At 43.3% G+C, this 21,421-nt stretch overlaps 2 protein-coding genes across 9 annotated transcripts in view; one reads left to right on the top strand and one right to left on the bottom strand.

The window, feature by feature from the left end:
- The window catches only part of kcnip4a (potassium voltage-gated channel interacting protein 4a), a 125,128-nt gene extending 119,253 nt beyond the window's left edge, over positions 1-5,875 (top strand). For all 8 annotated transcript variants that reach the window (XM_047580891.1, XM_047580908.1, XM_047580944.1 and 5 more), the window contains 6 exons: positions 1,569-1,638; positions 2,134-2,204; positions 3,395-3,502; positions 3,883-3,987; positions 4,078-4,140; positions 4,248-5,875. In XM_047580891.1, coding sequence (XP_047436847.1) covers positions 1,569-1,638; positions 2,134-2,204; positions 3,395-3,502; positions 3,883-3,987; positions 4,078-4,140; positions 4,248-4,295 — 465 coding nt within the window. In that variant the 3' untranslated portion in view covers positions 4,296-5,875. The remainder of the gene's footprint in view (positions 1-1,568; positions 1,639-2,133; positions 2,205-3,394; positions 3,503-3,882; positions 3,988-4,077; positions 4,141-4,247) is intronic.
- Positions 5,876-6,496: 621 nt separating this feature from the next.
- Positions 6,497-20,702, bottom strand: sec24d (SEC24 homolog D, COPII coat complex component). Its single transcript, XM_047580879.1, has 23 exons — positions 20,588-20,702; positions 19,436-19,638; positions 18,584-18,686; positions 18,290-18,426; positions 17,884-18,195; positions 17,522-17,643; positions 17,057-17,168; positions 16,725-16,852; positions 15,392-15,530; positions 15,178-15,293; positions 14,402-14,526; positions 12,988-13,179; positions 12,792-12,885; positions 11,972-12,088; positions 11,697-11,867; positions 11,152-11,248; positions 10,911-11,056; positions 10,685-10,823; positions 10,122-10,240; positions 9,837-10,016; positions 9,482-9,673; positions 8,856-8,945; positions 6,497-8,015 (listed from the first exon to the last, which is right to left on the bottom strand). Exons 2-23 carry the CDS (start codon positions 19,584-19,586, stop codon positions 7,875-7,877), a joined length of 3,123 nt encoding a protein of 1,040 aa, XP_047436835.1. The 5' UTR covers positions 19,587-19,638; positions 20,588-20,702; the 3' UTR covers positions 6,497-7,874.
- Between the last annotated feature and the right edge of the window lie 719 nt (positions 20,703-21,421).

Genomic DNA, 21,421 nt, shown 5'->3' on the forward strand with positions numbered 1-21,421 from the left:
TGGGACCAGTCAAATCTGCCACATGGAGACGCCGAGCAAGTAGTATAGACAAGAATAAGCAAACCAAGAATAATTTCAATGATTGAAATAAAATCACAATTTGCTGAATAGTGTGAAGGTCATTAACTCTTTATATAGCAAAGTGTGCAGAAAGTGAAGGGATCCACCAGCAAATATACTGTATATGTGGTATAACAATCTGGTTATATTTTTGACAAGCCGAAGCTCCTACTTAAACTTTTATTGTTATGGCGTTTTAGGCCAGCAGGCACTTCTTCAGATGAATGGCATGTTCATTAAATTTGGCAGCACTGAAAAATAACTCGGTGGACAGGTACACAGTCCAACTCTTGACAAGCAAGCAAATCATTTTTTTTTTCTTCTTTGTGTACTTTTCTCAACCGAGAATCAAGTTCTCCTTTACACACCGTTATAACCAATAAAGTTTATGTGCCATTTATTCTCTTCGTGAGGGAGAATAAGTTTCTCAGTGGTGCATTATTATGGTCCATTCTCCATAAATCAGGCCTCTGACTGCCAAACGACAAAGGAGGAGACAAACTTGCTTTTCCTGTGTGTCTGACTCCCCCCCCCAAAATTCATTCCCCCCTCAACCTACAAGAGACAAAGGAGGAGAGTCTCCAGAGACTTGTGTAGACAACCTTGCAGCATCCTCTTAGCCTTGAAACAAAAGAAGCCTGTTTGAAGCAAGACAACAAGGTTACATCTTCATCTTTTCATTCTCTCTCTCCCTCGCCGCTCTGTTTCCCAAAGTGGCTGATCACACGTGGTCACAGGAAGCAGGAGCATGCCCTTTAAATCTTACAAAGTTTCTCATACTGAGAAAACAGTTTCTCCCTCACACATCCTACGATCCCGCAGAAATAGAGCAGCCAGAAAACACGTGAACTATACATTTTGTGGATGTAGAAGTGCTTAGCTGATCTTTACAATCTACCGGAGAGGTGCTGGTGTTATTGCACCCCGTATCTACGCATTGTGCAGTCCGCTCGTTATCTCAGATTTCATATGACATCCTCCACCTTGGCCGTTTCCAATTTATAACGTCCAGAGAAATATGTCCTGCCTTGGAGATTGCCCATATAGTTGGAGCATTTCCTCTGTTTCTGAATTCAATATCCTGCCACAGGCTTCAGCGTTCGGCTCCACACCAGAAGCACGAAATTAACCCGCGTGACTTCCTGCCGTTTTCACCAGGCTGTTCTGCGCAAGGTCGTCCACTATGTCTTTAGTTCTTTGAAAAGAGACAAAAACATCCTCCTTGGAGGACTTATGTAAGAGTATTCAGTCTTTTCTATTGAATGCTACCGTACAGCTGTAGGTGGGTGACTTTGAATGGCTGCGAACACGTTATCTATTGAGGCTCGCATGGTTTGCGGTTTAGAAACCAGCAAACTGAGCATGGACGTCACAAAGACGACGGAATAAAATGTTCCCATGTTGGAAATGGTTTTAAACCTCAGTCATGCTCAACATCGACATCAAAGGAGGGGAGATTCATTCACGTAGATGGTATCTGACCTGTCCAATTCCCTCTTGTCTTGCAGGAATGCCCCAGTGGAGTCGTCAACGAGGAAACTTTTAAAGACATCTACTCACAATTCTTCCCACAAGGAGGTCCGTGTCCACCGCTTCCTCTTTTCCAGCTTCCCTCTCACAAGCATTTCTTAGCTCTTCTGTGTTACGGGGCTGGCAGAGATTGTCTTTGATTCGTGTTTACAAAAATTGCAAGTCCAGAGTACTTTAACCTTCCATCTAAGAAAATGATAGAGAGAGGAGAAGGGAGAAAAGTAGTTTGCATTCATTCAGCCGTGAGGGTCTCTCTGTTGGCTCTCATCATTATGCAAAGATTCTACCAGAGGAAGAAGGGAGAAAACATTAGGAGCCTTTGATATATGTTCACAGAGAAGAAAGGCGGACCAGTGAACACAATGGCACAGCTCACAGGAAACAATGATAAAAAACTCTTGGCTGTAAGCATGTTTCCCTTCACCCTCATCGCGGGGCTGGTTTCTTTGAAGTCGTGCAGAAAAGCAGTTTTCTTGTTTGTAGTGGATTCTGCTGCTGCTGTTAACTGGGCTGTAATCAGACGCTCTCATGTTCTCTTCATAGATGCTTCAACGTACGCACATTTCCTGTTCAATGCGTTTGACACAGATCACAACGGCTCTGTGAGTTTCGAGGTAAGGAGAGGGGTCAAGCTGTAAGTGGGTTCACTCATCACTAGAGAATGATCTGAACCATCTTTACACGGCATTTAATAATGTGTTTATTCTATACAGTCGTTTAAGTCATGTTCTGATATGAAACACAGTCCACTTTTGCCTTCATCAAATTATTATAAAAACGTTGAAGCTCACCAGTACCAATAAATCAATGTGGACTCTATCGCTGAGATCCCACCAGGGGATGAAGGGAGACTGCAGTACCCTGAAGCATGTTCCTTATTTCCAATATATTCTCCACATTTTTTTTTTTTTTGTTGTTCTTTAGCAGAAAATCCCACTTTGCACTGATTATCACGTTGGAAATGGAATCAATGTTTTCAGGCTTTTCCTGGCTACCGTGGGATATTCAGCTTTTACTTTGATCAAGAATTCCAACAGAGATGGTGTGTAAAACATACTTTTTAAGCCCACTTTCATTTGCCAGCTTGAGTTAGTGTTCCTCCCACAGTGATGGGGATGACTCACAGGGATATTCACAAATGGCTCACACATTCACTCTTTTCCATTTCTTGGGTCATCTGCAGTTTAAAATAATGGTCAGCTTATTTCTGTGGAAGCATATAGTTTTCTAGCGCTTCATGGTGGATTGCTAGGCAATGACATGGTGGTTGGGCAGAGACACTGTGCAACGCTGAATGTGTTTGTTTTAAAAGAAGTGTCCAGCACTCCTAAAAAAAAAAAAACATGACGTACAAAGTACTGACGCTGCAAACTCCTATTACACATTACTCCAGAGAGCATTATATAACCTGCAACCTCAGTCATGTTAATTCGGCCTAACCAAGTTTACGAGACGCTATCAACATTTGATTAATATTTATGAAGGACAGATATTTGCTCATTAGGACAGAAACGCTGTCATCATGCCAAACCACAGTTTCCCTGGCTAACGTGTAGTCCACTCCGTTAGAAAGTACAGTGATTCCCCCAGGGCCAACATAGAATATGAGTGGGCCAGTCATTTGAATAATGAGGTAGTTTTGATTTATAGTGCCTCCACGCTGGCTGTTCCATCACTTGCCTGTAATTAAAACATGACATAAAACCTTATGCCTGCAGGAATGTTGACATATGGGATCGGCTGAAGAATCTCACACACTAAGCGAGACTGTTGCTGTTGTCCTTGTTGTTTTGTCTCATTGTAGGACTTTGTTATGGGTCTTTCTATCCTCCTGCGAGGGACAGTCCAGGAAAAACTCAACTGGGCTTTCAACCTGTACGACATCAATAAAGATGGATATATCACTAAAGAGGTTTGTCCGCCGTCAATAATTTAGCATTAGCCTGTCTCCATAGCTTCTGAAAGAACGCATACCTCCAGCCTCACAGTTTGGTTTCATTTGTTTTACCACAGGGCTGACTTTTGTCCAGACAGAAATCTACGCAGGTTTAATAGATTTTATATCCCATGACAAATGAATTAACTGTAATGGAATATTATGCAATTACTAGCACATCTAAGCCTGCAGGGGAAACTATTCATTTTGAAAATATTTGGTCTTAAAACCAAAGCATTGGGCAAATTTTGACCTTTTGACTGTAGAAAAAGACATTTATATAAGTAGAGCAGCGTAGTTTTTTGAAAACGTTTCCAAGTTGTTGAGTGAACGGAGCTTTTTTCTGCGCATCACAGGAAATGCTGGACATCATGAAAGCCATCTACGACATGATGGGAAAATGTACATACCCTGTCCTCAAAGAGGAGACGCCTCGTCAGCATGTAGAAGTATTCTTTCAGGCAAGTGTGCGGTTGACAGTGTTCCCTGTTCTGTTTATGGGGCCACAGATAGAAAACCTTCTTTATTTGCTTCTCTTCTGTCTCCAATAGAAGATGGATAAGAATAAAGATGGAGTGGTAACCATAGACGAGTTCATCGACTGTTGCCAAAACGTAAGCTGGATCTCCGACACGCCAGCTCCTTAATGCTGCTCGAATAAATTCAGCGTTAATTATTACATTGCTTCTTCTTTTTCTTTTTTCTTTTTGTTTCCCTGCAGGATGAAAATATCATGCGGTCAATGCACCTCTTTGAAAATGTCCTTTAACTTTTGGCCTGACAGTGGAGGCCTTGGAGGAGAACATCATCTTTAGCTTGGCCCAATAACTAACTTGGACTCATACTGTGTACAGTGTGCTATGCAGACTTTTGACCATAGATATAAATATTGTTCATTACTGTTGGCCACAGTTAGGAGTAGACAGTGTGGTGTGAACTCTCTGGAATTAGCAGCCTCCTCTACAGTTTACCGAGAAAAATAAATAGGACAATTTAAAACGGCGAAAAGGTTGAATTATCAAAGTGAAAACATTAACTTCAAGGTTGATTTCCTCCTGTCTCTGGAGTGTCTAATGCAAACCGTGTTGGCCTCCGACGTAATCAACACATAGAGAGAGAGAGAGAATAAAAAAGAGACTGCTAATGAAAGGGTTTGGATCGGCTCCACGTCTTGACTTGTTTTATTTACTGCCAAGTGAAATCACTGTGACTTTTTACTGCGTCTAAAATCCCAGAACAAAATATCTGAGCTCGCATCCGTCTGCTTTTACATTCCAGACTGGCTCTCGGTTCCAGAGTGTTCGTACCCGACTTAGTTCAGCATTGCGGTCTGTCTCTTTGCTCTTTGAAGGAATCATTTACAGAGGGGGCGAAATAAATAATAAGGATAATAATAATACATTGTACCATTTTAAATTGTATATACTATAGATACAGCATTAGATAAGAACTCTATGAGAAACTTTTCAACGTTGTTCATGTTTACTTGCCAACTAGAAAGAGACAACAACGCAAGGATTGTATTGATGTCAAAATCGGACCATAACGTCGATGGTTTGTCTACAGAAGCACACAGGTAGCTATATTTACCATGAGTATAACGTTAGACAACGGTATCTTTGTCATGACATAACTGCTGCTTTCAGTGCATTTCATTTAACCTGTGTATATTTCCTGTAAAGTTAAACCATCTATCAATATGTTTTTATTTGTTTCTGTTTTGTTTTTGGGGCACTGTCTAGGAATTTACACTAAAGAGCGAGTTTCAGGTTATTTATATGGCACCACGGTCATTGTACAAAAGATTGTCAGATGTACAGTATTAAATGAAAATTCACCATCTTGCTGGTGAATTTTAGCTCTTTAGATTTGCTCCTATAATTCACTGTTTCTAATGAGACAGGGTTTGGGTTGTTGATGCAAACTTTGTACTATTATTATGTTTTGGGTTGTTGGCTAATAAGCTTCCCGCTCTTCATCTTGAGGGACTTGAAGTCCAGCTGCACACACCTGTTCAGCCCGATTGGATCCTGCTGTCTGCGATTAAAGCATTGATTGATGTTAGCAAACACAAGGCATGCTGGGTAGAAGCCTCACTTACTGACTTCGTCTTGCTCGTTGGAATCTACTGGACTGTGGGAGAGAAGTGTCTGGATGTTACATAAGTAAGTTTTAATCTGACATTTCCTATTTGCAGTGTCTTGGATATTAACTACTGGAAGTATCCATCAAACTTCAACAAATTTGATTATGTTTATTGTCATTGTATCGCTGGGAGCTGCAGTCACAAATATAAATCTCCTCAGTGAGGCATGTCTATTCATTTAGTAAAGAAGATGACACATTTTTCTCAGTTGTGTTCTTGTGCCTATTTCCACGAAGAAAAGCATCATATCTGCCTCCTTTTCCTCAATCTGTTGTCTGTGTCGCTTCGTTGAAATGTATATGTTTCTCACAGGGTAAAACATTGTTATCCATTTCCACACAAATATACAGTGTGTGTCGGATGTGGGACGGATTTCTTCCGTAAATAGCATGCAACGCTAAAGATTCCTGATGGGATTTGTCTGAACAGCTGCTCAGATAAACGAGATCCTCTGTGACCCCCGTAGGAGACGCAAGTATATAGACTGACATTCATTAAAAGCTTATTACGGCCAGTGATCAATAAGTATATTGTTATTATTGCTTGGTTCAGACTGAGAGAACAGACTTCTCACGCCCCCTTGTGGTGACATGATATTACACTTTGAGACAAAACTTGAATTTGCTTCCTGGGCTGGATAAACTGACATAAAATAGGAAGAAGATTAACTTTATTGCCACTATATGTAATAGTTTTAATCACCATTTTGGACTTTAAATCTTGCTTTATGTAACTGTTGCAGGTCTATAATTTAATATAGGCCAGGAGGTGAGGTAATAGTACCTGTAAGATAAATGCAGTTAATAAAGAATGCACAACAGTGGTTAAAGTATAGACTTTAATTAGACAAAATGCTGTTTAGGGATGAAATGGCAACAGGCAACATCTTTCCAGTTGGATTCAAATCACTGTTTTCATCTTAAGGTTCGGAAATTACCTGAGATAAGTTTGCATACAGACCAAACAGAAGTAATATATCTCCAGGACATGTGTATATTTCAAACAACTATTACATCAACTTAAGGCAGGTGGTAATATCTTTGAAAACAAGTCGCACCATTCATGTAAAAACTTGTCGTAGGCTGCACATACACAAGATAAGACGACGTTTCTCCAAATGACTATGAATTACACTGAAACAATTACAATAAAAACAAATGAGACGGTACGGTACTGAAATGTTAAATATTATCACTGTAGACAAGATTTCATGAACTTTAAACGTTTTTAATGCCTCCTTCATGCCCCTCCTTATTAAATATTCTTTTTATTCAGGGACCAGGGGGAACTAAAAGTGTGATTTTTCATCAGGACGCATGCGTTGGCATTTACGTAGAGCGACAGCTGTGTTCGTTTCATTGTGTACTCGGAACACCATAACAAAAGCTTTTCCGCATCACTGCCCATTGCGAAGATCAAATCTCGGCCATAAATGGTCAAAGAATGAGATTTTTGGTGGGGGCATGTGTGAACTGAATACTTTGGATCACTTATGTTGTAATAACAGCCGATGGCTTTTGTTTCTGTTGAAATATGATTTGACAAGTAGTGTGGATTTATCGTTTAAACATTTCCTGATATGTATTTTCCAGTCAGACGGCAAAACCCTGATAAAATTGCGCATTTATTGTTAACAAAAAAAAAAACTTCAAATCATTTAAGACTCTTGAGTGGGTAACAAGACTTGGTTATTTACAGTATGGCCAACAAATAACCCCTTGTCGGATCCAGACAATCTACAGAGTGAAATGAAAAATACTTCAACCAGTCGAATACACGGTGGATATTGTATTGCTTATGCCAATGGGCCTCGTGCCAAGATGCATTTCAGCCCCTGGCGCTGATGTTATTCCGGTCAGTCCATCTCACAAAGTATATAAGCGGGAAATTCTCCATGTTTTGTACATTTCTCTCCTCTGGAATGAAGAGGTCCCTAAAGTGACAAGTTGCTATTTGAAGATCATACTGTGTTGGATACTAAACGATGACAAAGGCAGCTTTGGAGTCTGGAGGTTGAATCTCAAGAGGCTCTCCTTGGTTCCTTCTTCCTCCCTCTGTCTTAGTAAAAACACTTGCTGCGGATCGCCCTAAAGGATTCAAACGGAACCCACTGAGACTGACCCGGCGAGATTCGTGTGTGGTCCCTTTAGATTTCTCCCAGGTCAGTTGGAAAAGGGGAGGGCAAGTACGGTGGGGGCGGGGTTAAGTGAGCAGCTGCCTGATCTCTCGGTGAACATAGCAAAGGAAGTCCATGTAGGAGGCTCCGCCGTGCAGGCCTTTATCCTCCACCAGGAACTGACGGAACAACATCTCTGGTTTGTCTTTCTGCCTCACAATTTGGAGCTGAGGAGACAGGAGGAGGTGAGCGAACTCAACACATCAGCTTTTTTTTCCTTCTTCCTTTGCATCCATTAGCGCCTCAGTTTTTACATTAATATTTACTTTTTGCTTCAACCTCCTCAGACCCTGGGTCCTCATATGGGGACGTTTAAGTTTTAGGTTCTATTGCAACTTATTCTGCTTCATCTAAACCCAATTTTCCTCATTAATGGACGCTTCAGTCTGCCATCTAGTGGCAGCAAAATTTAAAACGTATTTATTTCTGCTTATTAACCCTTCTAGTTGGATGACGCACAAATTTAACAAATTAGCATTTTTTTGCTAATTAGCAAATACTCGTTTGAGGACATTAGGACTCAATTGTTTGGCTTTTGCATGGCCATGTTCCGGTGTTAAAATAAACTTTTATATTTTGTCACACATTGGTGACTACTTAGTTTTTATACGTCTTAGGTCCTACTGATCCCAAATACCTTGAAGATAATAAAAATGCATAGCAAATAAAGGTCAGTAGGTTAATCAAAGGTTAATCAAAGTCTTAGGACTGTACAGGCCTTTTTGGATTAAGAGTCATGTATGGATTCACAATGATCCATTGTGTGTATATATATATGACTATGAATTAACTGCTCAATAGCAGTGAACCTCCAGTGCATGAGACCGTGTGCGCAGTTGAATTATTTTTTTGTAGTTGCTTTTGGGGATGCATTTACTTCCCACCTCCACTAGAGGGAAGCAGAGGTCATTAAAAGCTGCAATGCGCTTCACCTCATGTTCTACTGGGACTTACAGACAAAACTGCATGATTTTTCGGGCAAAGTGCCGTTGCTTTAAATACGTTACCTTCATAGAGTTTGGCCTCTTTTCCACAAGGCCGTCGATGATGGATCTGACCTTCCTTGACAACGGGTTGTCCAGCTCTGGGAGCGCACACTGAGAAAAACAGATATGGGTTGAATTCCAAAATAAAGGTCACTGGCACTCATTCATCACAAGTGCTGCGTAAAAGAGCACTGACATCACCATTAAACACTGATTTGAGGACAGACTCTTGAATTATAAACCTGAGATCACTCAAGTACGCCCAGGAAAAAAAACAATACTCAATTATGTCTGCCTTCTAACCTTTAGACCAGTAACGTATAATCAAGTTTTGCCTTGAAGATACTTTAATGCCATGTTTGACTTTTACAATATCCTACAGTTTATTAAATGTCACGGGTTAAGCTTTTGGAGTTCAAATGATTCACGCTGAATAAAAAGATCATTTTCTGAAGCATGATATGTTGACTTCAATAATCAAAAAGCTGGACGTGTAATTTCAAGGCATATTGGATCCATCCAGACATTTTTTGTCCGCAGACGAGTGGCTCCAGGAGCCAAAAAAGTAAAACGTCTCATCTGATATCTCTTAAAGCGTGTGGAGAGTTAGTACGCTGAGGTTAAAGTGCTTTGAAAAGAATTCTGACCATGTGTCCTTGCAGGTGGGCGAGGGAGGGCAGGTTGAAGATGCTCTGGACGAGGTCGGGCGGGCTCGCCTGGCCCAGCCACAGAAACAGGGAGTGGCCGTTCTCCAGCAGGAACATGCCGGAGTCTACAAGACGCTCCTCGGAGCAGCGCACGGGTGTGGGCACCGCCTCGCTGCTAACGTCCATGTTGTGCTGAAAAAAAAAAAACAAAAAAAAAAACAAAAAAAATACAATGGATATTGTTTCTGCTGTGACGCAATCTCGTATTTGAAATGTTTATGCGCACAAACTTGATTTACAAGGGAAATAAATAGAAGATGAAGCTCTTGTAATGAGAAGAGTGTTTGTCGCCTACCAGTGGGATGAGGCGTGGGTAGAGCAGCAGCTGCGTGTCCTCCACCCCCATGGCCATGACCGACAGCCTCTGGTGGGCCCTGTCGTCTGTGGAGAGCTCCGTGCTGCCCACCAGGGGTGCGGTTTTCATCAGGCTGTTCATGTAGACCGGGAACACTTTCATGGCGTCGGGCAGGATCAGCTGCAACACAGATAACAGGCGTTAAACGCCGCAGGCAGACGCGATCGTTTTTCGTTCCCAAAGCGCTGTCGCACGTGTGGACGAAGGAGTTCTCGCCGCGCTGACCTGGCTGGCGGCGGAGGGGCTGGCGCAGTTCTTCCTGTAGCAGGCCAGCATGTGAGCCGTCTGGTTGACCAAGATCTCCCTCACATTCTTCAGAGGCTGGTTCAGTATGGCACGGTAAGCTGAGTGGGCGGGAGATAAGGTTAGTAAAGAGACAGGAGAACGGGAGGAAAGGAACGCGCCGAGATAAGCAGACAAAAAAAAATATATGAATCCTGATGCAGGTGAAGAGGAGGAGCACGGATGAAAGGAGGCAATTGAAGGTCAGTAATACATCTGTTTTTAGAGTCTGTGCAGATCACATGTGGTTCTTATTTCCATAAATCACTCTTCTTTTACTCAAAGATCACTGAGCATTAGCAGATTATCGACTAATACACGGAGTCAAGTTAACCAAGGTCAGTTGAAGCGTGAGTGTATGTCTGTGCTCTGCATTACACTCTGATAAATGTGACTGTCTGGAGTCACTTAATCATCAAATGGTAGATTGTTTAAACATCATGGGAGGACAAAACATGTGTCCTGCCTGCAGGCCTTTGAAATTAAGATGCTAAAATGGCGCAAACCTGATTTGGCAAAGAAGTTGATGAGCGAGTCCGTCTCGCAGCTCTTGTATAACTCGGACAGCTGGGAGCTGCAGTTCAGGCTGAGGTTGTGAATGCGGAGGCGTCGCTGCCCGCCGATGGTGGTGTACAGCAAGGCGCACTGGGAAACGGAAAAGAGCGGGAAACTCTGAGGTTTAGCTCGTAAAAAAAAAAAAACATCGGCCGAAGCGGTTTTGAAAGCGCGTACCTGCATGAAAGCCCCCGTCTCCTCGCTGAGGGTGTCGTCGTGCTTGAACTCCACCGTCACAGCCTTGTTGCAGTCCACGGCCGCCATCTCTATGTCCGTGGTGTTGTTCATGTGGATGCTGCCGAAGAAGTCTGTGGCCCTGAAACCTGAAAACGAGGCACGCGGCGCAGAGTGAGCTTCCGAAGGCTTAACTCTCCAGGACGCATCGGAACAAGAAGAGAGTCCTCGTCTGGCTTCTTACCTGTACTGGTACGAACGCGCATGATGGCGTCAAATCCGATGCTCTTCTGCACGTCTTTCCTCAGATCTCTCAGGAAATGCTCCCCGTCCGTCTCCATCTACAAAAAAATAAATAAAATACTGCATGAGCAGTGGCTTTAACCAGCAGATGGCAGCGTTGTCACCATTCCCTTCAATGTCAATCACAATTGGAGTTCATGGGATACCTTCACACGAATAGTCCTAAGTATCACGAGTAAAGTTGGCAAGTAAAATGGCAGTTTACGCACACAAAAAACCACAACTGAGAAGACGTAGTTGTTTTTTAAGAGAGCAGAAAGGTCTTAGTGGCTGATACTGTGTTTTGTTTTGGAACAACTTCCCCCTGTGGTTGCGCCATTCCTCTGGGACAGTTCTATATTAGACCGTGCGCTCTGTGCCAAACTCATTACGCGGATACAACTTCCTTCCATAAGGCAGCAAAACGTCTCCGATTGTGTGTCGAGAAATAAAAAATTTAAAAACAGTTTCCCCCACCGTCCCTCATGTGCGTGCTTCCCGTTTTACCTGGAAGTTGTTGTACTTGTAGACGGAGCCTCCAGTGTGCGAGGGCACGTCGGCCATGGTGGCCAGGTCCACGTACTGGCTGGGGAAAAGGAAGAGATCCACGCAGCAGCCCTGCGCCACACACTCTTTGGACAGCTGCTCATACACACCTTTCTGAGGCTGGAACAGCATCTGGGGAGAAAGGTAGAAGTCAGACTTGCGCACGCCTCCGTTCCACGGCCCGCTGCTGCGTTAGGAGTTCAGAACGAGCTGCACAATCTAACTTCGCTCCTCACTTTCTCTTTCTCCGTGTTGACCAGCTTTTTGTCATCTCTGTTCTTCAGCTTCCCGGGGGCCTCGGCCGTGGGCATGGACGAGTGGAAGATGAAGAGCTTTCCGCTGCATTCTGCTGCCTGGATGGGGAGAGAAGTGACAAAAGGTGTTTAAAAGTTTCTTTGTGATGTATTGTTTCTAGTTACGGCACAACGCTACGCTCAAGACTCGACGCCTGCAAGTATTCTGCAAAAGAGTGACTTCTTTTTGTCGCAGGCCCCAAAACAAACGTCTGCCCACGGACAAACACGAAGAAACCAAATAAGTCTCTGACTCTTTGCCGTTGTGCAACAATGCGACTGCTTCCAATTAAAAGCAGTGTGTGAACTTTTCCTTCGCTGTTCGCCAAAACACTGACCTCATATCACTGGGAGAGTTTGCTGGACTTTAAGTAAACACAAACATACCGGATTGAGAGAAAAAAATAAGCTCGCTTCAGTCATTTTGGTGGAATGAGCTGAATGATCGGTTGAGGGAGTTCAGATTTCAAGCTGGCGAGGGCTCCGCGTCTGAAGCATTCTGCCAAACTCGAACACTTTGGTGGGGTTCAGTGTAAAGCCTTGGTTTAGATTTAAAGTGGCTCCGCTACCTCTGCAAAAAAACATTACGTTTTGGCCGCGCTGCGTGCGAGCGGTGTTGTCGTGTTGTTGTATGTGTATGTGTACATTTACTAGAGTCAGAAACTCCGCGGCCAATAAAACGTTGGCAAATTAGAAAGCCGCCAGCTGAGCAAACAATATTTATGTCCGCTCCACGTTGACAGATGTCATGTCGCGGGCTGACCTTGAATGCCTCCATGCCGGCTTGGATGACGGGGGCAAAGACCGTTTCACTCTCGTTGGTGTCTGCAAACATGTCGGGGATCTGGTCGAGGAGGCTGAGGAGGGGAAGTGAGAGGATTACGGTTCGGTCTGAGTGCCTTTCAGCAGCTTCTGTGTGTTAATGAGGCATTTCAGCGGCAGATAAAACAGCCCCTTACTTGTAGATAACGGCCCTTGAGTCCTGGTAGTTGACGAGGAAGCCATCGAGCAGCGGGACGAACATCTCGGCCGTGTCTGACACCACCATCATCTGCGGCTGGGCCAAGGCGCTCTTCACGTTGTAGAAGTGCAGGACCTTGTTGTAGGTGACGAAGCCGACCTTTACCGCCGAGCTCTCCACGCCTTCCTCTCTGGCGTGGGAGAAAGAGGACAAGCAATTCATGACTTTTCGAGTACGTCCGCTGAAACGCTCATCTCTCATCCGCCGCCTGGCAGACGGCCAGCCACAAAAAGCGACCGCAGTTGATATTTAAAATCACTTAAAAGGCTAAAACTGGAAACAGTGAAGGATCTGGTTTATCCTCGGGTTCATTTAGTGCACTCAGTTAAAGGGCCGTTTCCCATCCAAGTCAAAAAGCCACGCATAAACTTCCTCATGGGACTGGAATAACATCCCATGTGCGCTTGTTTATTAATGTTTTAATGTTAAGTAGAGAGTTAAATCATGAGTCTGTTTCTGAGTACGTTTCTCAGTATCGCAGTCAAATCAATAAAAGCTCCTTTGGCTTTAGCTGTTTAAGCACGGCTCAAGGAATAGAGCTAACCCTGACATTTACTAGAACACTGGATGCAAGTTTGAAGCGGCTAGCTCCACTGAAGCCGACTATGAATCAAAACCATAAAAGTAATTTGAACGCATTCCTCGCTGACACTGCCAGCTGACCCCGGTGGGTCAATCTTCTTAAATCATGCAAACAAACCAAGGAGACTAAATACCAGTGATGATAAAGACTTGGTCTGTGGATTACATTCAACTGAGGTCTAACTTTATCTCCAGTGAATTAACCTTGGATTTTGCCAAAATACTGCAGAAGCACACGAAAAAGAATGGAGGTGTCCGGTGTGTTTAATTTAGTGAAAAACAAAAGTAAAGATTGAAGAAGTGCTTATCTTAAGTACACTTCGGCTAAGTGTCTAAAGGATGATGTCATGGCAGCTTAAAGAAGTTATTTTAGGAGTAGCCAGGTGAAGCAGTTCATCCCGTCTTCATGATAAAGTCTAAATCTCACATCCAGAGTAACGCGGCCCACGAAACCAGAGCTGTCCGAAACAACAAAGCTCTTTTGTTTTGGATGCCTTTCAGACCCTCCCTCGCCGATACCAACCGTCTGCAAAACTTCATACAGAAATATTCAGCAGACCTGAACAAATACTTGGCTTGAGCTGTGGGACTTCAGGGAAGCACCTTTTTTGGCGGGACACATGTCGTATGTGGACTAGTTTGCGATTTTAGAAATGTTGTCGTTCTCTCTGAATTTACTGAGAATCTGCAGAATGAGCTGTTTTCTATATACGTTAGGACAGAAGACGCATGTTCCTGCCTGTACTGGTTGAGCATGTGTGCGTTCTTACCTGGGTAGCTTCTCCAGCAGAGTCTTCAGCTCGTCACATATCAGTTTGACCAGGCCACTTTTGATGTTGTTGTAGGACACGTCAATCATGAAGATGTAGGCAGGGGGGTTCGGGACCTTGTTGTTCTGTGGGGAAAGCAACAGTTTGTCAGGCATTTGACATAAAGATTACCATTTAGAATCAAACGAGAGAATAAACATTTATGGTGTGAAGTTCCAGTCTTGTGTCCTCTAAATTCCTCAATTTTGATCATTGCGTATAAAAGCCTTCCACTTCTTATCGGTTTCTCCTTGTGCTGGTTTCCAACTGTCGCCGCGAGGAGACCGTGCCAGATGTGTGAAGGTCTTGTCCGTAAGATACTGTTATGTTTCCACAGTTACAATCCATGACAAGACACTCACCTTGCAGGCTTTTGTTTATTAGCTGGCCCTCACAGGTTGTTTATAAGGCTAAATAAACAGAGCTAAAGTAGGCCAGCCGAGTGACTCAGCTTTAACGGCTTACTTTGACCGTTGAATGTTAGTCTCAACTGCCGCAGCCTCAACAGACTTACAGTTTATTGTCTTTTTTTTTTGCGTGTTTTCAAAAGCACTTTTCCCTCTTGCTTTGATATAATCAGCTCATGCTGAGTAACGTAGGAAAGGGCCCTCAGAAAAAGTAATTCAATCTCTTGTAGTGTATTTCTGAATATATTTTAAGTGGCGAATCTCTTATGACTCATTAAATGACTCTGATTCAGTGCACGCGTATTGAATGAGAGATTTTGAGTAGTTAACCTTGCAGTAGTCCAGAGTGGCCACAAACTCGTAGGATCCCAGAGACAGTTCGGGCCTCTCGTAGAAGTCCACTCTCCGGCCCATGTGGTCAAGATGTTGGAAGTAGAAGACCGGCACTAAGGTAAGAGAAATATTCTAGATTTCTAATATGTTTTCTTTATATTATATTAAAAAATCTTTCCTCCACAGTGCACCACGGCGCTCACTTGCATACCTTCGTTGACACAGTTGCAGAATCCACACTGGTAGCGGCGGCCTCCATCAATAAACTGCATGTAGGGGCACATGTAGGCCTTGCAGCGATTGCAGCGGATTGGACCCGTCTCGCCGTGGTTCACCACGTACAGAGGAGTCTACGCAGGGACATGCACAAAAGACATATTGGTCAGGTTGTTTGCGGCTGTTCCAAAAGTAAATCGGGTCACCAGAACCGTTCCTTACAAGGAAACCCACGACTGTACAGCTGTGAGATCCTGAATATTCCCTCGCGCGGACCGTATATCTGCTCTGTGTGAAGCATCGCTGGTTCCATGGCAGCCAAACAATACACTGCACTTCCATACACAGAGCGTTTTAGAATGTAAATGGTTAGCATGAAGCTACACCAAATCCTTGCTACTGAGCACGAAATACAGGCCTGGATTCACGCTGTTTACTTAAGGCTTTCTTAACATAAATTGGGAATAGTTGCTTCAAATGAACTCAACTACTGTAAAACACATGCAGACAGGGCAGCACGCAGGTTTATTATTAGAACAGAAACTGGATGCGAGGGAGTAGAAGTGTTTACAGTATCTTGGGGCTCTTCACCCCATGCACTGAACAAAGCTCGTTGGACGACGAAACAACATTCAGAAACAATCTTTTAAGCTACGCGCTGATTAAGTCTGGCTAACTCTGCAAGCATTTCTCCCCGTTGCACTGGAAGACGTCAAATCTGATAATGTTGCACTCTTAGGTTTGATTCCCTTTTTGCATGAGCCTCTTTTCTTCTTTAGTGGTCCCTGCAGATCTGACATTAGTTAATTAGCCTAAAGCCAGATGAGATAAAGCTAACATTGCCTAAAAAGGTCTGTTGGTGCCTGGGACAAGGCAAGTGGAGGGGGGAAAATATCTAAGGCAGGATTCTTGGACCACACATGATCCAAAAGGAGGTCATTCTTAGGACACATTAACTTTTGTAGTGGATAAGACAACTGTCAAAGCAGAAGTAACTGTGTACACTAAAACAGAACCAAACACTAACTTTTATATTCTTTAATAACTTCAAGGCAAAACAAAACCAGCTAGATTTAATGTTCACTTGATAAAATATGATTTTTTTTATTAATGGGAGAATGTAATCCACCCCAATAGAAACACATAATTGAACGCATGAAAGCCAGAGCTTCAGTGTGGTATGGAAGAACAACCAGTTCTAATAAATGGTGTTTACTGGCATTTTTCAATTCTTGCAAAAGTAGCAGTTTTTCTCTTCCAGGGGGGTCATTTTTGGACAGCCTTTTGATGGGGCAACATCTTTGTTGCGAGTACAACCACTGACTTACCTCATTCTTTGGCAAACTGGCAAAGGGTTTAATGATGGAAGCCAGGGGCACTTGACACTGTTTGGCCAGATCAGTGGAGCAGGGTAATGAGTAGGTGGTGCAGCGTATGAACCTGGGACTGGCGTTTCCTGGAGTGGGCGAAAAGAAGTCTTTAATATCGTGACATGAAGCATTTCTAACACCGCTATCCTAAAGAGTAGTGTAGTACTGCAGATTCAACTTTTGTACAAAAGCTTGTAAATTCATAAAACCACACAGATGTTACAGAATTTAAAGTGCTAAAGTGTTAAAGAAGATAAATGGGAGCAAGTTGAGGTGTTATTTTAGCTCACCTTGGTCCTGTACTGTGAAGTCAGTGGTGACCAGAGGTGGAACCTGTCCCCTGACGTTTGTGCTGAAGACCTGCGCCCCTTGTTTCACTCGGTCATCTTCTATGACCTGAGTCTAAAGGACACAACGTTTCTGTTACGACGCCATCTCACAAACCGCGTCAAACCAGCTGCATCGTTGCATCGCTGAAAGCTACAAGAGCGTTTAATTTGCGATGTTTTCAGATGTAGTGTATGCCCAAATTTGAAGACAAAAGTCCTTTTTCCATTACCTAATGTTTAATTATAAAATCTTTAAAAATACCCATGAGCAAACGGAGCACACGTACTTGCTTTGCCAAGCAGCCTTTGAGGAATTAATAAGCTCCCAGTTCAAAACAGAAAATGAGGAATTACAAACGTGATGTGTTGGTGTGTGAATGTACAGCAGCAAGTCCCGGGAGGATTAATAGTCTACCCACTACTTACTATGCTGGGGATAGAGTCCGGGTCCAGTTTCTTCTGTGGTGGGCCAGCCAGTCCGCCTGGCGCTCCAGGGAAGCCCCCTGGCATACCTGGCTGGGGCCCAGACATGAGTCCCCCGAACTGACCTGTCCATCGAAACAAGACGTGCTGGCTATTAGTGGGCACTCACTGGTTGTTATGTGTAGAACTGATTATAGAGCTCTGTCATAACAAAAGCAGTTCGAGAATGGAACCAAAGACACACCGAAAAGTAGAGAGTGTCAGTGTTTAAAGCTTTTAGCTTGACATTTTGGCTGCTTTTCAGGACTGGATGTATCTGGGTTTTAGGAATACTTTTTGAATGATGTGAGTTTTGGTTCAGTCACCTGCTTGCTGCGGGTATCCCGGTGCACCTGCAGGTCCAGGACCAGGCTGCTGCTGAAAGCCTCCAGGGCCTGGAGGAGGCGGACCCTGGAAGGGTCTTCCCATGCCTGCCATCGGTGGGCCCGCCATTGCCTGGCCTCCCATTGGCATGGACGCTGGGGGTGACATTGTCGGAGACATCTGGGGGGACATGTGGGGCGACAGCGGGCCCGGAGGCATCTGTGGCTGACCCATCGCTGGTGGAGGTGATGTCTGAAAAGGCTGCTGAGCCACGGAGTTTGTTGGAGGAGGAGGGCTCTGCATGGGACCTGGGGCTACGCCATTAAGACATGAAGCATGTGAGCAGTCATTTTTTCCCCTAATCTCTGACACTGAATGACTGTAATCAAAAGATTTTAGTGCAAATACCATAGCTGCCCAGGTTCATTTGGCTCATCTGATTGGTGAGCTGCTGTGCTGGAGGCGGGCCAGGTGACGCCATGCTGTTGTACGGCATGTTTGGAGGCTGCCCGTAAGTAGCCGTCGCAGCGGGCGGCGCAGGGTACCTGAGGGATACAAGAACGGCGAGTGAAATGCAGTAAGTTTCAGCACAATATTATGAAATAATATTTGATAGCTACAAATATTTCTACTGTTTTATTCAGCCAAAGTGAACTTTTGTGTTGATTTTTTTTTTAAATGATGTTTGATGAATACTGTTACCTTTGTGGGTGAGCACCATTCTGCTGGACATTTGGATTGTACTGACTGGACGCTGGAGGCGGCGGCATGCCAGCAGCCGAAGAAACCGGCGATTTCATCATACCTGTAGTGTGTAACACATTGTTATGTGTTTATCTGCGTGGTCCTCAATGTGTGAGTGTATTTAGACAATCATCAAGGATTTTTACTATATTGGTGAAATTGTTATCAACTGCGGTCGCAGTGCATCTCCACGTTGGGTGTTAAAAGAAGTCTTAATTTCTCTTTGGAGTTATCTCTTTACACATTTTACTTTAGTAGTTTTTTTTTATCAGATTTTACAAACTTCAGAAAGGTTTCAATCATTTTGTGTCAGTGTGCACAAATAACGCCAATAACTTATTTAAAGGCCAGACAAACACATGGCAAAATGAATAAACCTAATTAATCAAACATACAAATTATATAATATAATCATATTAAATGTAAGAATAATGTTAAAAAAATAAAAAAAGGTTGAATTCTACTGCCGTTAAAGAGAGACGATGCCACAACCGAAAGCCTTTTGGCCGAATGAGCTGAAATGCACAGATTTCGGCAGCAAGACTGGACTTGTAAACGAAAGCATAACAACCATGCTCCCGTGGTTCCTTCACTCAAGCCAGATGGTAACTGCAGGTTAGGTGGAGATCTTAAATTACCTGTAAATAGAGTCTCCAACTTTGAGCAGCACCCTATACACAAAGTGGACGGCTTGATGGCCGTGTTAGCTGCCATGCACATCAGTGAATCAGTGAAAATGGACGATCCGTCTAAGAAATACGTAACAGTCGTAGAAAAAACAACTGAAACATGAAAGTAGAGGTGCTTTACCAGCTGGTGGAGCATTGAATGCCTGGGGCGGCCCCCCGTAGTGCCCGTAGAGGGGCTGCGCCGGACCGGGTCCAAATCCACCTTGGTAGCCCCCCATCCCCGGCTGGGCCTGGGAGTACGGAGGCGCGGCAACATAACCCTGTTGACTCATTGTTGATGACTGTCACTGTCTTCTCATGCCAAGGTGAAAGGGTTTTGACGACCTGCGGGTTGAAAATTAGGAATTTTTAAATTAACTTTAAATACATTCCTGGATGGTTTGCATAGAACGCATCCATTTGTAATAACAAAGCTAGCATGATTACAGGCCACACCAGCAACAACTGATGTTTGACCTCGTGCAGTCATCGCCGCTGTGTAACATGGACCTTTGGCATTGCTCATGGAGAGATAAAGCAGCCTATCTTAGCAAATATTATCTTTAAGAAACTAAATGCATGAGTTTCTGTTTTCGCTATCAGGACTACTGTACAATTCAGTGGTAATTAAAAAATAGTTCCTCTTCCTGCAGCTGAAAAGGCTTGTCATAAGGGCCATTTAATACACATGCAACTTTATAGTTTGTGGCCTACATATTGTCAATGAGTTAGTGCTGAATTATTAAAGGGAAAGGCCGGTAAAGTTTTGCAAAACTGACCTCAGCAACAAGCAACAGCTGCTTTGTTGACATTTGTCATTTATTACAACGCTATAAACCATTTTAACACCTAAATGAAATCCTCAAACAAGGTGGGAAAAAAATAGGATAATCGTGATTAACTGTGTTGTCCAATAGTGAAATGTATGTTCCACTTCCGAGAATTGCCACGTCAAAGACCGTTATGATGGCAAAAAAAAAAAAAAAAGAGCATCGTTCATTTCCTTTAATTCACATCCAGTTTGACGCACATGTTAAAAGCTAAAGCATAGTTTTAATAGTACGATGCAGATCAACGTTTTACTTAGAGGGTGCAGTAGCATGACAGCACCTTGATCAGATATGATCACATATTGACAGAAAACATCTGGCTAGCTACGCGGAAATCACTACAAAGTTTTCCTCGGCACCAGACACGCATTCATTTCAAGCAGGAATATATTCATATAAAGTGTTGTCAGAGACATAGTTACGCGTTTGTAGTGGCTCCATAATAATACCGTGCTGGCATTTACCTGAATATTAGGGTAGAGTCCTCTTCTCCGTCTGTAGCTCTCAGTGAAAGCGGAGTGCCACGTCAAACTCCTCCAGAGCGCCGGTCGCTGTGTTGGCTACGCTACCAAAATCCCCAGCGTCAATTCACGCGTAGAAGAAGACGCGCCGCGTCCGGTTGTACCTTTCAAAATAAAATCCTTAAGCGCTAACATACACTATTAAACGCTATAAATGACGACGACGCGAAACTAGTTTCTAAAAATGATACTTTTCAGAACTTAGTAAAATAATATTAACCTTTAAATGAGTGGTGTTGATTTTAAAACTCCTACGCCATGATTTATTTTGAACAGTAGTTCCTTTACCGTCTGTTGCGAGAAACGTGCCTTTAGTCTAACTTGACGGGGTTACGCTGTGCGCATGCGCAAAGCAGAACGGGAACCCATACACGTCAGCACCAGGTCAGCACAGATGTTGTGGACCTGAGTTGTCGTGTGTCACCTGAAGGATAAACATGGGCTACCGTTTCCTTTTTCTTAACTGTCTTTTTTCCTTTCTTATTATAATATTAATTCTAATTTGGAAATTGTAGCGTATGAAGCAACACCATGGGGTAAACGGATTACAGTCCAGAATTTACTGTAAAGTGACGTTATTAGGGCACGATCAATGAATGGATTAGTGGATGTTTACACAAAACACTTCACAGCCCATGAAAGAATAAGTGTCACAATTTAACACATCTGCCATTTAAAGTTACACACAGATCACACAATGATTTTAAGTTTAATGCATCGTCTGCTATAATGTATAAATGGGATGAGAAAAAAAAACAGTCTACCATTAGGCGTATT

This window comes from Mugil cephalus, chromosome 1 (genome assembly GCF_022458985.1).
Source record: "Mugil cephalus isolate CIBA_MC_2020 chromosome 1, CIBA_Mcephalus_1.1, whole genome shotgun sequence".
NCBI classification, from domain to species: domain Eukaryota; kingdom Metazoa; phylum Chordata; class Actinopteri; order Mugiliformes; family Mugilidae; genus Mugil; species Mugil cephalus.